The sequence below is a fragment of the Ornithodoros turicata genome, chromosome 1 (assembly GCF_037126465.1).
Source record: "Ornithodoros turicata isolate Travis chromosome 1, ASM3712646v1, whole genome shotgun sequence".
Classification (NCBI taxonomy): Eukaryota; Metazoa; Arthropoda; class Arachnida; order Ixodida; family Argasidae; genus Ornithodoros; species Ornithodoros turicata.
The window spans coordinates 217,437,631-217,452,048 of record NC_088201.1 but is presented as its reverse complement, the minus strand read 5'-3'; the positions used below and the strand labels follow the sequence as shown (position 1 = coordinate 217,452,048).

The 14,418-nt window shown below is 42.0% G+C and overlaps 1 protein-coding gene across 1 annotated transcript; it reads right to left on the bottom strand.

Moving 5' to 3' along the window:
* Positions 1–2,868: 2,868 nt before the first annotated feature.
* Positions 2,869–5,624, bottom strand: LOC135394591 (uncharacterized). Its single transcript, XM_064625409.1, has 2 exons — positions 5,243–5,624; positions 2,869–4,874 (listed from the first exon to the last, which is right to left on the bottom strand). The coding sequence occupies exon 2, from the start codon at positions 4,765–4,767 to the stop codon at positions 2,869–2,871; it is 1,899 nt and encodes a 632-aa protein (XP_064481479.1). The 5' UTR covers positions 4,768–4,874; positions 5,243–5,624.
* Between the last annotated feature and the right edge of the window lie 8,794 nt (positions 5,625–14,418).

Below are 14,418 nucleotides of genomic sequence, written 5' to 3'. Positions count from 1 at the left end.
CATATGAGAAAGAAACGTTTATGCTCTACTACCATCTCACTCCAGATGTGGAAGTGCAGTCGCTGAGTCCAGTGGTACAAGCCAATGTTCGTCTCACCCTAACATTTGGTGGAAATTCTTACAGAGGCTGTTACAGTTCTCTTTGTTTCAGAAACACCTCGTGTGCTAGAAATCAACAAAGACAGACGAGTCAAATTCGTATAGAAAAAAAATGGAGGAATGGGAATTTTATGCAGCCTTTGCTCGAAATCACTGCACAAGGCCACTGTTTCGTGGAACATTTGCATGCAATGAAATTGCAAGTCAAAAAGCTGAACCAGGGCTGTATGTTGTAAACACAGCTCCTAGATCCTCTCCTGGAGAACACTGGACCTTATGTTACATCTCTAAGAACAACAGCATTTCTTATTTCGACAGCTACGGCATACGACCAGTTTGCAAAGAAATTTACCAGTTTATTCACCCAACATCTTCCTTTCACTACAATGCAAAACGACTTCAGGGATATGGATCTGCTACATGTGGACTGTACTGCTTGTATGTAGGTAGTCTTCTAGCCTGTGGTTTCTCTCTTCAAGAGTGCACTCAGAAGTTTTCACCAACCAACTTCAGACACAATGACAGATTGATAGAAACACTTGTTCGAAAAAATTTCCCAAGAAAAACAGAGGATATGTCATGCTGTAGTGTACTATGAGCATTCAATAAAATTTCAGTTTGCCTGAAAAGAGCTTTATTTGTCAACTTAATTTGCACACTATATAATGAATCATTGGTAATAAAAAAAATCTCATCTGAGATAGGCTATTTACAAACAGTGACTTGCAAACAAAGACATTGTTGATGATTACATACATGCTATTAGAAACTGGTTATTTCATACACATGCAGTCAAACTCCTTTATAGCGAACACCTTTTTAACGAAAATACCACTACAGCAATTTTTTTGCGGTCCTGCTGGAGCCCTATAGGTCCAATAATGGACATCCTTTTTACGAAAATACCTTTACTGCGAATTTTTCTTGCTGTCCCCTGAGTTTCGTTGTAAAGAAGTTTGACTGTATAATCAAAAATTTTCTGACACGAATCATTTACAAACAGTGACTCTCATCTGAGACAGGCTATTTGCAAACACTGACTTGCAAACAAAGACGTTGTTATAGATTACATACATGCTATTAGAAACTGGTTATCACATACTCTTATAATCAAATTCTTAGAAACAGGTTATTTCACACACATATAATCAAATTCGTCTGAGACGGTCCATTTACAAACAGTGACTTGCAGACAAAGTCAGTTGTTATTTCCATCGCAAATGCATGCAGCAATATGGGAAAGCAAACTGTCTCTCTTTCACTCACATCAAGAGCTACACATTACTTCAGGAAGACATGAAATTCATCAAACCAGGTCTCAGCTTAGTCATCACTCGTGGCTAACAAATATCCTCTAGCTCCTAACTCACAGTTGTAAGTAATCCCACACTGACAACCATAGATGTGGAATAATGCAATAGCTTTAGTTCATGGTTCTAACATGACATTGTTCTAATATATGACAAACCATAGCTATATGGATGTAACATCTTTATTACAATTTTTTTCTGTGGGACCAGGAATAGAAGGGCAACATCTGTTGCAGGGGTGATAACAGATGAGTTCCCTCCTACTCCCGTATGCCAACTCTGTAATGAAACCTCGTGACGGTGCACACCCCAACACCATCGCTTCATTAGAGAGACCAATCCGTACACATTAAAAAAATTCAACCATAGCCAAAAGGTAGCGTGTCAATTCCATCATCACAAATGAAGCGTTTCGTATCCAGTGGATTGAGGGCTATTTTTGTCACTGACACACTTTTGTTGACATTGTCCTTGTGCACAATGAGGTTCTGTTTAACTTTATGCATTGTGCCCTGCTCGAGAGCATTCGTATACATAGAGAAGTGGAGTTTTTGTGCTTCACATTGTTTAACACCCTTAGCGCGATTGTACTGCTTTTTGCTGCACAGATCGAGGGCGTACAGCTTTGGCTTCAGACAACAGAAGCAAGAATGTGATCACGAGGAAGCTCATTTTTAAACTTTCCTAGTACCATCCTGTTTTTTGTCGAATAGAGTGGGTGATCAGGGTCATATCCAGAGTTGTCTAGATGCTCATCAGCTAGTTCGTGGAGTACTTTATCGTCACTCAGCATCACAATGTAAGAATCAATGTCCATGTATAGCAGTCGTGTATCAGGGGCTACACGGAGAAGATGGTTATGATAAAAATCAAACATCTTCAGCTTAGACAATTCCAATATTGTGAAGCCCAGGTACAGCGGTTGCTTCATGCGAAGAACAGACTGACTAAATTGGAACAAGATGGACGTGAGAGCTCAGAGGGCGGAACTGTTTCAAGTTTGGTTTACGTAGAAGCTTCAACACTTGCTCATCTGTTACTGTGAGGCGACAATTTACGAATTTCCTGACTTGCATACAGTCCTGCCATATACACTATTAATCATTAGCTTTGATTGCTGTTTCTCAAATGCGTTTGTAGCTCGCTTCCGAAGTTCGTGATTGAAGTCGACATAGGATCGCAGAAAGGGCTTTTTGATTGAACTTGAGAACCCTGTGAACTTTAGTGAGACGCAACCCCAATTGCAGATACAGTTGCAAATTGCGATAGTGGAGAAAGTACCTCTCTTTATCAAATAATGTTAGCAACAGTTTTGCTTCGGTAGCTTTCTGTGGAAGATTGAACTTCTTCATGAGCGCCTTCTGATAGTCTGACAATAGCTCATAACGAACGGACATTTTTTTCAGGGCAACGGGAAGATCTCTGTGGTGTTCATGAGTTGCTCGGTCATACACTAGGTCTACCTCAAGAAAGTACCCACAGGGCTATCATCTCGTATCTGAGCTATATCCAAGTTAACAATTTCCTCCTCAGTGAGCCACTCAAATCCTCCGTAAGGCAATGGTTCTCTCATGACTGCTCCATACAGGCCATTTACATCAATGTAGTTAATTATTTTTTTTTCTTTTTCGGGATCAAACTGTTCTGTTCCTGGCACATTCGCAGTTGCTTTTCTCAGGGAGCACTGTGTGACACCTCCTCGTAAGCCATTCTCGATGAGCAGGTACGCGTTGGGGTCGTTAATTAGTTCTAGTTCTACCTGACTCATTTTTAGTGCACAAGACATGCTTAATCCTGGAAGGGATACAAAATGAAACGGTTCAATCTTGTGCACATCGAGTGTCCACTTTCGAAAGTTCTGAAACACATCTGCTAAAAGCAGTGTGTCTGTCAGAAGGTATAAGTCCGAATACTCTCCAAGACTCTTGAGCCGAAATTTTTCATACACATTCTGCGCGTGGTTGTAGTCTTGTTCACTTACTTCGGTTCCATTCAAAATGTTAAAGAACTTATCTCGAGGTGGTAGCGAAGGCTCATCATAGGCTTCAAAACTGGTGACAAAGTTATAACAGAAGACCCCCTTACGAACAACCAGCTGAAAGTGTTCCTCATTTGGAAAAAACTGGCGAAGGCATTGAAAGTTGGATTCACCTTTATCACGTAGATTTTTCACCAGTGTTTCAAGGCTTGCGTTCAGAAAACTCAAACTGTCCAAGAATCGATAAGAGCCGATGTCAATTGCTTTAAATTTTTGACAGCTGGTGGCAATCACGTTGATGTCTGACTTCTTAAGCAGATGTAAATGAGACAGGAGAAAACTCATGTCATAGTTAGCATTATGTGCAATGATTGGAATCTTGGGTGGCACTCTCAGTTTCAGGTTACACGTCTGACATAGTGTTTGTCGAAATTCTCCGCTTACATGGTCATGGTCTCGAACTTTTTGTCTTTTAGCAAAGGATTCTTTGCAGATATTACAATGAGTGGCTGCTGTATGTTGACGCTCATTCTCTTCAGTCATTTCTAGAGGTGCAAAAGCATGTATCCATCCTAAAATTTCGTCATGCAATTTCCGCAGCAGCTCCATAAATACTGTGACACAATTAGGACCACGGAAAAGATGCTTTTGCAACACGTGTGAGTCGGATGCACGTATAACCAAAAGGCAAAATGAGGAAGGACAGTGATCCTCATACACGTTTGTTTCCTCCAAACAAGGTGACAAAACACTTTCAAAATCATATACACAGTAGAAAGGGACTTCCGACATGAGATGTTCCCCGGCAAATGCTACCGTCTCTCCCTTCTTAGGGTAAATTGTCTTAGCAACCTTCTGATGCAAACACATCTTTAAATGATCACTGAGGATTCTGTCTGATGAGAAGCCCATCATACACCTCTTGCAATGAAACCGTCCGCTAGGTTGAAATAATCCATTAAAATTTGTGATAAGCAGAAAATGAGAGTCGATTAGCAACAGATCCACATGTTTCTCACGCTCGTCATCGACAACCTTGATGGGGTACAGAGATTTGTCTTCCCTTTCGTAGGCGTACACATTGATACTGATACCATTATTTTTTTCGAATGCTTCAACCTCTTTTGGGAAAGCTACCGGGAATGTTTTCGGAAAAACATACTCAGAAATATATGGTCTGTACGAAGATGCCCTACGCCTGCGATAACCAGTAGCAGGATGCAGTGCAGCTATTACAGAGAAGGCAAAACACATGTTCTGCTCATCTTCATGCAAACCAAAGTCCACACACAACAGAGAACGAAACTTATGCTTCAATTCTTGCGGTAACTCAAACTGGGCACATCCAATCAGTTGAGGCATCAAACGTCCAATGTTCATGATACAGGCATGAATGCGAAAGAGAAAAAAACCTGAACCTTCTACTTCGAGGTTTTCCAAATTTTGTGCTATTTCAGCAGTCACTTGAGTGATAGAAGGTTCTACATCTGCCTCTGACCATACTGTCACTACTTTGGAAGGCACGAAACTAATTTCGAGCTGTAACTCATCGTCTGGCGTGTGACGACCAAGTTCCACTTTAAGCAATACAAAATAGCGCAGTGGGAAACCAAAGTGTCGTAAGACATCAGCAATGTACTGTCTGTACTCGTGAAAAAAGGTTGTAACATCATGTCCGCTAACGTCCCTGTCGTGTAAATGTAGCTCGAACCGATTAGTATAGTTTCGCAGTGTGCACAAAGTCTCACAAAAAGGAATGCAGGGGGCTTGAAGATTGTGAACATTTGCCAAGTGAATCTGAAGACCTAATGCTGTTGCATAATACTGCCGTTCGTGCTGGGAGCATAAGTGACACGTCACCATATCTCATCACTTTCTCTTCGAATTGGTGAAGATAATATCTGGCGAAATGACTTTTTTACCATCTTTGGTAAACCGTTCTTTCTTCTCCATTTTGAGATTTGGAAGCAGTCGCATTTCCTCTAGCTCTTCCTCCGACAATTTTTTGAAGCGTCCAGGTAGATACACTTTCACTGGCTTGTCGTTTTCCATGCGGAGCTCCACGTATACGGCCTCGCCATACATAGTGTCAATTTTCTGAATGTCCAGCACTTCGAACTTTTCGTTTTTGGGTATGTTGCTCATTTTCTGAATTTCACCGTCACCACATTTTTTCAGTTTATCCAACTTTTCCATGACGGATGACATAGCTTACTTGTGTTATGGAGGCTTCGCTGTTATGTGACAATTTGCTTTCTCCTCTTGCTGTATAGAATGAACTGAAAGAGAAGAATAGATTTGTAAACTCTTACATCTTCCACAGGAATATGTAACACACCTCCTCAGTCTGACGTTCTGAATGAAGAACCACTCTCTATGTCCGCTCTTATATAGCGATTGCATGCAGCTCTCTAACATGTGTGCACAGCCTTGAACGTCTACATCCTTGCAACGTTATACGTGAAGACATGTTTCAGCGTGTCCTATCTAACTTCATTGGTCTGGTAACTAACATACCTGCGTGCACAACCTTGAATGTCTACAACCTTGAACGTGTGTACTTCGACTTTGGGCAAGCTTAGAGCACAGACTTGTCTTTGCTTTTTGTTGTAACCTTCCATTATGGAATGCTCCTGGTCTGATAACTAACACGGCTGTGCGCAACCTTGAATGTCTACAACCTTGAAGGTCTGTATTTCAGTTTAGCCAATCTGAGAGTGATGTACAGGCTCGTCTTTGCTGTAACCTTCCTTTATGTAATGTTGTGATTTCATAGCATGCTTCATTCGTTTGCAAAAGATGGCTGAGGTTGGACCTTATAGTTTACCACTCCGGTCTCAATGACCATATCAGGTCAAAGCCAGAGTGGAAAGACGACACTTGTTACACGTCTAATTAAACATAGAGCTGCTGTCTTCGACAAACCATTTGATCATATATTGTACATATACTTGTACAAACAACCAATCTTTGATAATTTTCCAGAGGTAACCTTCAGTCAGGATATTCCTACTAATCTTGATACTGTAAGAAATTCTTTAATTATATTTGATGATTGCTTAGCCGACAAACAAAGGCTCAAAGAAATCTGCAATTTTTATGTAGCTGGCTGTCACCACCTCAACTGTTCAGCTATTTTCATAACACAATATTTATTTATTAATGATCCTCTGTATAGATGCATTCAGTTTAACAGCAGTGCCTTAATTTTATGTCGTTCCGCCCGCACTGCGGACCAAATGCAAATACTTTCACGACAACTGTTTGGTCGAAAGAAAAGTGAACTACTGCCAAGTATATATAAAGATGCTTGCAAGAAACCATATTCATACCTTGTAATTGACCTATCCCAAAACTGTTCAGACCAATTTAGGGTGTGGACTAATATATTTCCAGACGACCAGCGACAAATAGTATATAAAACATGAAACGTGTCAAGAAGAATATTCATTTCCTTCAGTTGCTTGCTGATGCAAAGTTGCCGGAGCAACGTTATTTTCTCCTGGAACATGCTACGAGAGAGCAACTAACTGCTATTCGAGAGATTTGTATGAATCTTTGTAAAGGAAACATTAAGGTAGCTCCAAGAGTGAGAAATCAGTTGCAACCTTATGCAACACCTATCCGCTTTTTGGCAAAACGAGACACTACAGGAGTGAAGAAAGTTCGAAAGGTATTGCAACAATCTGGTGGTTTTCTACAGTTCCTTTTGCCACCTTTGCTGGGTCTCCTCTCGACTTTAGGTGGAAGGGCGATAGCAAAAGCAATCGGAGTGTAGTCGATGCAGAAATACGAGCTTGTGCCTTACCGGGAAACCCCCATCCCACAGATATTGAAGAAAGATGAACCAGACGATATCAAAGCAAAAGAGATAATCCAATATCTTCACTCCTTGCTACATCCCACTGTGAGTGAGAGCACACCTACACTGGGTTCAACAACAGCGAGAGAAGAGGAAACACAGACCGAGGAAAAAAGTAATACTGTCGTTGATTTCATGAGCAGTGGCTATAAAATCAGATCAGAAAACCTATTACGTCTTCTGGAACCAACGATCTCATGGGATAGGAAAACATTTCAGATAATTGTCGACGGTGAGCGAGTAGACAATACTAATATAATTGACCTCGTATACTATCTCGTGACGAAAGCAAGAAATGTTCAAAGACCACCCTATTTTGATCGGATTTTGCCGCTATTGGTCAAGCTAAACTTACCAGCACTTATTGTGCACCCATCTCGTCTTCAAAAACATACAGCAGAGAAAACTCTGGCCACTCCTTCACCTCATTCCGTAAGTGAAGCTTCCACACCTCGACGTGCGTCACCACCGCTCACACGAGCCGCGAAGCGCGCACGACAGCTCACATGGACACCGTACTGAACTCCGAGGAGAGAGGCTACTTCGAAGAAGAAAAAATACTGTCACACTTCCCTCCAAGACATCATAAAAAGGTATTAGCTATGCTTCAGCTGATGACAACGGTTCTGGCTTACGACGAGTACGGAAGAGTTATCTGTCACGGAAAGGTGGTGCCACACTCATCTATTGTTGAGCTTTTGAAGTACGAACTTCACAACAGGCAACCTCCCTGGATGAGAGGAGACGTTTCAGCTACAATCAACGCTTATCTATCACTCGATGCTCTTAGAGTTTGCAGTAGGAAGAAGTACTAATGGCAGCCTACTATGACCCGCAACATGTCGGCAGCTTTGGTGGAGTGCAGAGACTTGCTCGAGCCATAGGCGAAAAGAAGGACAAAGTCACTAAATTTCTGGAGACAAGTGATGTGTACAGTTTGCATAAGGAATACAAGCGACCCACGAAGTTTCGAAAAACCATTGCACTTGGACTTCGTGAACTATTCCAGGCTGACCTAAAGGATTTGCAAAGTCTAAAGAACCAGAACGATGGTTTTCGCTATTTGCTCTTTTGTATAGATGCTTTCTCTCGGCTTCTTGCCATTGTACCTATTCGTAATAAACGATCTCCCGAGGTTATTCGAGCTTTTAAACTTGCCTTTAAAAGAATTGGGACACCCAAGCTTTTGCACACAGATCGTGGAACAGAATTTACAAACAAGGTGGTACAACAGTTTCTGAAAGCAAGGGGGATCCGGCTCATCCATACAAATTCTCCTATGAAGGCCAGTATCGCCGAGCGATGTCAGCGAACAATTGTGACCACACTGTACCGTATCTTCACATTCCAGGGTCACAAGCGATATGTGAACATTTTACCTCAAGTAGTGAAAGCTTACAACAATCGCGTACACAGATCGCTTTCTGCCAGACCAGTGGACGTAAAGAAAGAAAACGAGCACATTTTCCGAGAGAGACTGTACCCCAGCCCGGTTGGACCACCAAAAAAGCCGCGCTACAGCGTTGGAGACGTAGTGAGAATAGCAAAATACAGACATCAGCTAATAAAACGTTATTTAGGGTCATTTACGTCAGAACTCTTCGTGGTGAGAGCGATCAAGTTAGGGTATCCTAACACGTACCTATTACGTGATCTTAAAAATGAAGACATCATTGGTGGGTTTTATGAGAGTGAAATTGTACGAGTGAGAGAGGTTCCAAAAGTAGAGAAGATCATAAAACGACGAGTTAGAAATGGGAAGCTTCAGTACTTGGTTCAGTTCACTGGCAGTCTGGACAAGAAGTGGATCGCAGAAAATTACCTTGGTTTGTAATGACCAGTCAAGACAAGTCAGCCGCCGATGACACAACATGGCCTGAGGTTGATCCTCGGCTTGATGGCGCATGGTTGTCATCATCAGACGCAGATGAAGAGCAGCCTGTGCTAGGTAGAGATGTGTGTGGCAGATGGAGAAGAGGTTACACACACGAATTTCGGATGCAGCCTGTGTGTCGTCTCAAACACGTCTCCTACAAAGAGATATTGGAATGTGGGTTAACACAAGTAGGCAAAACTTCGCTCGTGGAAGCTTTTAAAATTGTGACGGATATGGTGTTGTTTCAAGCGCTGCCAGATCAACCTCCTGACAGGGTTACTTGGAAAACTGCAAAAACAATGTATGCCAGAGTTCACACCGCCTGTACGTTTGCCTCGGAATCACCTTTTGCCTTACTTGCTGAATGGTCACGTCACGTGGACGAAATTTTGACATATGCTGACGAGGTTGACGCTATGCATCTTGCTGCCGAGAGTCTATGTTTCATGGAACAAGCCGAGTCTGAAGGTTGGCACTACTTAACAGGCTACATCAGCAAGCTAACACTTGACCTCTTCAAACATCGACTGGTGCACAATGGAGCATAAAAAAAAATAATCACCGCTCATGTATCAGGGAAATAAAAATGTACATTTGTACTAAGCCCTCTCATTTCATTGTGAGTGAACAGACATGGATAGATGTTTGTGTGTTCTCTTCTCCGTTGTGTGGCACACGTTTTTGCTTGTTGTGGTGATCATCGAGCTAACGAAGCTTCCATCCTCTTCCCTTCAGCTTCATCAGGGCAATTGCAGCAAAGAAGCTGAACTGGAAAAATATGTTTATGTACATTCGTGCCCTTCTGACTTGCTTGTGGTACGCATTTGGAGTGAAAACGGTAAACCGAAGCGTTCTGGTGTTACCCTAACACGAAACGAAACACGCCAGCTGCAAAAATGCTTAGAGACAGCCAATCTTACAAGGACCTATTACGATAACGAATGCTCAGATGTATGCTGTTTGTGCTTAGAACGTGAGTTAAAACTTCGCCGCTGCCCAGGCAACATTTACTCTCTTGGCAGAACAATTGGTCGACATCACTCTGGCTATGGAATCTCACTATCTAAAAGGGCTGTGATCTCACTGTCCTTGTATCTAAATAAAAAAAAAATAACTGTTTGCAAACGTTTTCACTTCCTGTGATGGGCTAGGAAAGCATTCCTTAAATCACAAAGACCTGCATGTCGCCACTGAAAGCGAGAGGCATGAAACCTTGTCGTTCCTCATATTTGCATTTCCATAAATGACTTGCATGTTCATAGAAAAGCATTATATATAGTATATGTATTGCAAAAGAGGAGGGCAAATCCATGTACTTACCACAGTCTGTCTTTCCAGTCAAACACTCTCACGGAGAAAAAAAATCTTCATCTGGAATCCCGAGTGGATTAACTTGAAAAAAAAAAGTTTTCCACCTCTTCTCCATTGTATAGCACACATTTTTGCCTTGTTGTCAAGGAAGATCTCAAACTCTTCCCTTCAACCTCTTCGGAGTAGTTACAGCAAAAGAAGGAAGATGAACTGGAAAATATGTTTTATGTCAAAGCAAAATCAAACGATAAAAAAAAACACCGTTTCGCTAAGTTTAAATGCAAAGAAACATGCAGTAACAAGACTGAACATTTCCTAAAGTAGGCTTTCCCCCAATGCACGTAGGAGTTGGGTGAAGACTAGCTACATCTCACAAATGAAGGTAGACACATTCCTTTCTTTCTGACCTGTTTGCCATTGACGTGCAGGTGAAGTGTTCTGTTGTTACCCGAACATGAAATGAAAAAGAGAAGCTAAAAAAATGCTTAGAAGAAGTCGATCTTACAAGCCCAAAATGTGAGATGACCCTTCAACCTCGTCGGAGTAGTTACAACAAAGACGATGAACTGGAAAATATGTTTTATGAAGAACCAAAGTCAAACAATTAAAAAAACACCGTTCCGCTGAATTGAAATGCAAAGAAACAAGCAATCCAGCAAGACTGAGCATTTCCTAACGTTGACTTCCCGCAACGCACGTAGAAGTTAGGTGAAGCCGACTTGTAAATTAGCAATGTCCTCCAAAACATACAACGCAATGCAATGTCCTAAATAAAAAAATAATGTTGTACTGTTTGCAATCGTTTATTTTTCATTTCATCTACTGCGATGATCTAAGAAGGTGCACTTTAAAATCACAAAGATTGCATGTCGGCAGCGGGAAGGAATGAACCTCTTTCTTTTTTTCTTTCACCTACATGCATTCCATAAATGGCTGTGACCTTGCACGCTCACAGGGGAAGAACTTATAACAAGAGAAGAGAAAAAAGCATGTACTCACCTTAGTCTGCTTTTCCAGTCAAACACCCGCACGGAAAAACCTGAGCTGGAATGTCAAGTGAATCCACCTGAAAACAATCAAGTGGCATTCACTTGACATTCCAGCTCAGTCCGGAAAGCGTTGCGGACGAACCGTCTTATATAGAAGTCGCTTCGTTTGCCTATGAGAGTGCAGCGTCGACCGTCTCGCCCCAAAGACGTGATGAGGAAAGTGATATTATCGTTTATCCTTGAGAGGTAATTACGGCTTTACCCGGGCTGGCTCGCTCTGTTCAGAAATCAAAGCAGTCAGCATGGAGGTGGCTGTCATTAGTATACTGCGTCTTTTTTTCTTCTTCTTTTTCCTGCGGCGCAACATGTATCGCATAGTAATTATTTTTCCTGTCTTCGAGTTGCAAAGGCGACACCGGCTAGAGTAAAAAGGTACGACCTTTATCCAACGAGTTGTCTTATATGCAAATGCTTGCTATTGCAATAACATCGTGTATCTTCGAGCGTTTATTCGACTTGCTCGCGTGCTCATGCAAATCAGCAGAAGAGATATCACAGTCTGAGTGGAAACAGCGTGACCTTCAGCCATCCCGTCGTCTAATATGCAAAGCGTCGCTAACGCAACAACATCTTAATGGAATACGGAAAAAGTGATCTTATCATTTCTCGAGAGTTAATCCGTGTCGTACACAAAACGGATTAATGGGAGAGGTAGCCTGGTCGACTACAAGTCCAAGCATGTTTAATGAAATCTCTACAATGAATATCATGATGTTCCCCCATGATGCGTCGGATGTCGAATTTCGAAGCGGTAAGCCTTTTGTCGGTTACACGCCCTTAGCACCCTGTCCATAATCACATCTCAATACTAGCTACGCCATATCCTTGCAATTCGCAACGATGTTGTGGCGGCGGCCGGTGCATTTTTTTTCTTTTTTCGATCGGTTGTCGAAGATCAGAGCTGTAGGCCTTCTTTTTTTTTTTTTTCGGTTACGCTCTTAGCGCTCTGAAGTTTAAGTATATACTGTCTCTTCGCACTTCGGAAGGAGTCGATTGGCTGATCAACCATTTCCATTAGGCAGACGATAGCGAGGTGTCCTACTTGTCGACTTTAAACGTAATAAGAAAAAAAAAATATTTGAACAATGTTGTGCCATGTATGAATCGAGCTATCGTTTTATCCTTGCAGGGATCCAATAAACAAAACACAGAAGCCGACACTGAAGATTTTTGTTTAAGTTTAATTTGTACAAGCTTTCACGTGGAGGTCCACGCTTCCTCTGTATTTTGTTTATGAGATCTACAGGACTTGACTCCCCTCTTCGTATACGCTTTTGCAGGATCGAGTAAGAATTGTGCAACTATCCATAAAAAATTAATCTTCGTAATCTTATTATTATTATTATTTTTACTAAGATCCTTAGATGGATGAACGGTTATGGCACATTTCTGATTTCATAACTAAGCTAATTATTCATTGTTAACGTAGTTTGTTTAAAACAAGAGGTATATCATTCTGATGGAACTACACAATTAAGATGACATTCAGTGAGTGCATCCTACAGGCAAGCAAAGGGGTTGGTGCCCCCACGTGGTCAGCCACAACTGGTCAGGTTTAAAATCTGCGAGAGGGTGGAGGTAAACTTATTAAGAAGTATAACGACAGCTTCGTGGGCTGGTTCAACCGCGTTTGAGAGTAAATTGATGTAGAACTGGTCTGCCATTTTTTATTGTTCTGACTAATCTCCGTTTGCATGCACCGTTTTTATAAGACTGAGGCGCGTGCCCAGTCTTAGTTATTTACATAGTAGGTGTGCATGCAAACTATGCCATTTTTTATTGTTCTGACTAATCTCCGTTTGCATGCACCGTTTTTATAAGACTGAGGCGCGTGCCCAGTCTTAGTTATTTACATAGTAGGTGTGCATGCAACCTAATTATAATAAGAAGCGCGTGTTGCGCCTGCGAGGGACTTGCTGGAGGCTGGCTTACGATATGGGGGCTGGTGCCCACGTGGTTAATTCCTCAGATGACACAGTGAGGTCGGTATCACTCTGACGTGGTTTACTCCAACACAGTAGGGCGTGCACCTAATTATAATATTAAGAAAGGCATGTGGCAGGGATGGCTTACCAGATAGAGTCGTGAAAGTGGGCTGGTGCCCACGTGGTTAATTCCTCAGATGATACAGTGAGGTCGGTATCTGTGGGCTGGCGCTCACGTGGTTTAGCCCTAATTAACATTCGCAAGAGCGGGATGGGGCGGGGACGGGGGCGGTCTTGTTTGTTGATGCTAAATACGCTAGCTAGCGTATCTAGCAATTGTTTTGCTAGATAGGCACTGCGAGATACGCTAGTTTTTCTGACTACTCGACACGCTTGAGAGAATTACTTACCAACTGAATGCTTCAGATTGTGTATTTTGCTCTGGGTTGCAAGCATGGAAGATCGAGTTCAGCCAAAAGAGGAGAGACATGTTCCATATGTGTTTGCTGTAGTGATTAATCGAATTGCCCTTCTTTGAGCGATTTGAAGTGAATATGCGCAAGGCACAGTGTAAGTATCTAAACCTCCCATATTACGTCGGCGTATTTTACAATAGGGCACATGGGACACATAAGCAGATAATTAAGTTCCTTGTGTGAACTGTCGCAAGGTGCACCTTAAGTACAGTTTCCGATTGGCTTTGTGTCATTAATGCTATATGTTTGGTCCACCGCAGTTGCGAAGTCAGTGTAACAGCGAAGTACGTGACTTCATGAACCGTTCTAAGCGCGATATTGTGAATGTAGTATCCATGACGTAATGGGGTTTTCTTATTAGTAAAGGACATTGGTACCCAGCAGCAGGAAACATTCAGCTGCACCTGCCAGATATCCGCACACTTAGAAAACACGTGTAAGGAACCATCGAGACGTGGCTGGTCGTGAATAGCCCTAAGTGATTTGCGTATAAGTTGCATGTAGATGTGAGGTTGCCTAAAAATTGTTGAGA